The sequence below is a fragment of the Crocuta crocuta genome, unplaced genomic scaffold, assembly GCF_008692635.1.
Source record: "Crocuta crocuta isolate KB4526 unplaced genomic scaffold, BGI_CrCroc_1.0 scaffold971, whole genome shotgun sequence".
Taxonomy (NCBI): Eukaryota; Metazoa; Chordata; class Mammalia; order Carnivora; family Hyaenidae; genus Crocuta; species Crocuta crocuta.
In genome coordinates this window covers 765,347-768,132 of record NW_027527401.1, presented here as the reverse complement: position 1 = coordinate 768,132, position 2,786 = coordinate 765,347, and the positions used below count along the sequence as shown (strand labels likewise).

Here is a 2,786-nt window from a genome sequence, read left to right as displayed (position 1 = left end):
AAGATTAAGACATCAGCTTGAAGAGTCCCCACTCGCCTGCAGGGACAGGGCGGGGCTCTTGGCAGGTGACCTCGCCCCCAACCATGCAGCTATATAGATGGGCCGTGGGGCCCCGGCCAGCAGAGCCCGCAAGTCCCGGCTGTCGCCAAACTCAGACGGGCGGTGCCGTGGACATGCTGCTCCCGCTGCTGACCGTGGGCCTGGCGCTGCTGTGTGGCCTCCAGGCTCATGAGAGCTACGAGGGGTCCTGGAAAGACGCGGTGGAGGCGAGACCTCAGGCGTACGAGGGATGCGTGCTCCCGGGGGTCGGGGCCGGGGTGAGGGTCGCGGACACTGGGTGGCCTGGCCCTGGCAGAGGCCTCGTGTCGCAGGCTGTCTCAGGGTTCCTCCAGGGAGCAGGACGCCAGCCTCCAGGCGGCCAGACCCTCCCGCTCTGGGTCTGTGCACAGGACGCAGGGCGGAGGCGCGTGCACCGCAGCCCCCAAGTCAGCCCCGCCCACCGCCGCCGGGAGCCACGGCCCTTGGCTGACCACACGCAGACCGGGGCGGGACACAGGGGCGGAGTCACTTTTCGGGACTTGTGAATGAGCCTCAGGGCGAGGTGTGGGGGGAGTCTCTGGGGGAAGTCCATGGGCAGGTGTGGGGGTTGCGGTCCCCAGCACGGTCTTGGAAGGAGCCCCGAGTTCCTCCAGAAGGAGTGAAGAATCCCCTCGGGCCGAGAGGGCAGGCGCTGGGCAGGGAAGCCGGGGGCCCCCTCCTTCCTGTACACACACGCCCGCTGGCCCGAGAAGGGGCAGGTGCAGCACTCGGGGACTGTCCTTGAGTCCGTTGTCCCCAGCAGCAGCACGGGGCATCTCTGGGTGTGGCGTGAGCACCCTCCGGGCACAGTGAGCGGGGGGAAGGAGGGCGAGGCCCGGGCCTCACCGCACCCTGTCTCCACCCGCAGCTGTCTGGGAGCTGGTACTCCGCCGCCATGGCCTCCAACAACTCGGCTCTGATCGGTCCCAAAGGCCACTTCAGGGTTTTGTCAACACTGTAACCGAGGCAGAAGGCAACCTGCACGGGGAGATCTTCGTGCTGTGGGTGCAGGGGTCGGGTCGGGCCCAGGGAGGGGTGGGGGCGCTTTGCTCCGCGGGACAAGCCTCGGGGGTCCCTGCTGTGTGTCCCTCTCGACACGGGGTCCCCAGCCCTGGGACCTGGGTGTGTGCAGGCAGGGCTGCCGTCACTGGGGCGCCCTCTCAGCGGCTGCGATGCACTTGGTTCAGGCATCAGAGGGCGCCAGACCTGGAGGGCCAAGGTCACCTTCAAGGGATCCACTGATGCCTTTGTCAAATTCCTAGAACCCTGCATGGACAGCGTGGGAAAACTGTACTTCCATTTAAGACGTGATGGGGCGCCTGGGTGGCTCAGTCAGTTAGGCGTCCGACTCTTGACTTTGGCTCAGGTCATGGTCTCATGGTTTCTGAGTTGAAGCCCCGAAACTGGCTCTGCACTGACAGCAAGGAGCCTGCTTGGGATTCCCTCTCTCCTCTCTCTCTGCCTCTCCTCTGCTCGCATGCTCTCTCTCTCTCTCAAAATAAATAAACATTAAACAAGTAAGCAAGTAAAATTAAAAAGAAATGGAAAAGGGCAGCTGGACAGTTACCCCACCCCCTTTGTCTGCAGGGAAGGACCCAAGTACAGGAGACAGTTCATCACTGCGCTCAAGGCTCATCACAAAACCCAATTCACCACTACGTGTGAGTATGAGCAGGCAAGGGCACGGCCCCACCCGGGGGTTTGGCCCTGGGGTTCAGAGCCACGTGGTAAGGACTCAGCAGCTCCATGGCTGTGGGACGGGCAGGCACCGGGCTCAGGCCCCCAGCTGTCCCTGGGAGTGGCAGCTGCTCTCGGGGGGCAGGGCTCCGGTCCCCATGAGGCCGCGCAGCCCCTGTGCACGGGGAGGGGTCTGCGGTCTCCGCGCTGGGTGGCACCCACCTCCCAGCCTGTATCAGCCCCCATGACCTCCACAGTTTGGGGACACAACGATATCTACCTGGCAAAGGTGAAGCCCAAGGACTACCTGATTCACTACATCATCAACCGCTACCACGGTGTGACCAGCCTGCTGGCCTACGTGTTGGGTACGTGTGGACTGAGGAGCCCCTGGAACCAGGCATCCACCCAGCCCCTGGGGGGCGGGGCCCGTCGCCCACCCAGCAGGAGAGGGGGGTCAGGGGCCAGACCCCGGCCAGCCTCCCACCACAGCCCCCGCGCCCCACGCACCTGCACACACCCCCCGAGGCCTCTCACCAGGACAGTCCCGCGACCAGAACTCCGCCTCCACGCTATTGCAGGCACTGGGAAGAGGGGACGGTCACCTCCTCCCGCCTCCTCCCCAGGGAAGGGGGAGCCTCTCTCTTCCCACACCAGCCAGATTTCTCACCACAGCCCGGATGCTCCTCTCTGTCCCAGGGAGAGAGGCCCCTCACAGCCCACGGCGCCCCCAGGCGGCCGCCCCCCACCCTCCGCAGGGCCCCATGCCGACCCCACCCTGTTCCCCACAGGCCGGGACCCGGTCACACGCCCGGAGTTCCCGAAGGAATTCAGGTCCTTCTGTGAAGACCTCGGCCTGGACAGCGAGCAGACGGTGGTTCTGAGCCCTCCGGGTAGGGCCCCTCTCTCCGCTCCCCCGGGACCCCTGGGTTCAGCGGCTGCCCGGTGGCCACAGGAGGGCTGGGGCTGGGCGGGGGCTCACTCCGGGTCACTGTGTCCCCTCAGATCGCTGCGAGATGTTCAGAAACTAG

At 65.6% G+C, this 2,786-nt stretch overlaps 1 protein-coding gene across 1 annotated transcript; it reads left to right on the top strand.

Moving 5' to 3' along the window:
* The first annotated feature begins 173 nt into the window (after window positions 1–173).
* On the top strand, window positions 174–2,786 carry LOC144222681 (minor allergen Can f 2-like). Its single transcript, XM_077753223.1, is given in 7 exon segments — window positions 174–257; window positions 947–1,019; window positions 1,022–1,079; window positions 1,666–1,739; window positions 2,013–2,123; window positions 2,547–2,648; window positions 2,761–2,786. Coding segments are annotated over 7 exon segments (528 nt in total).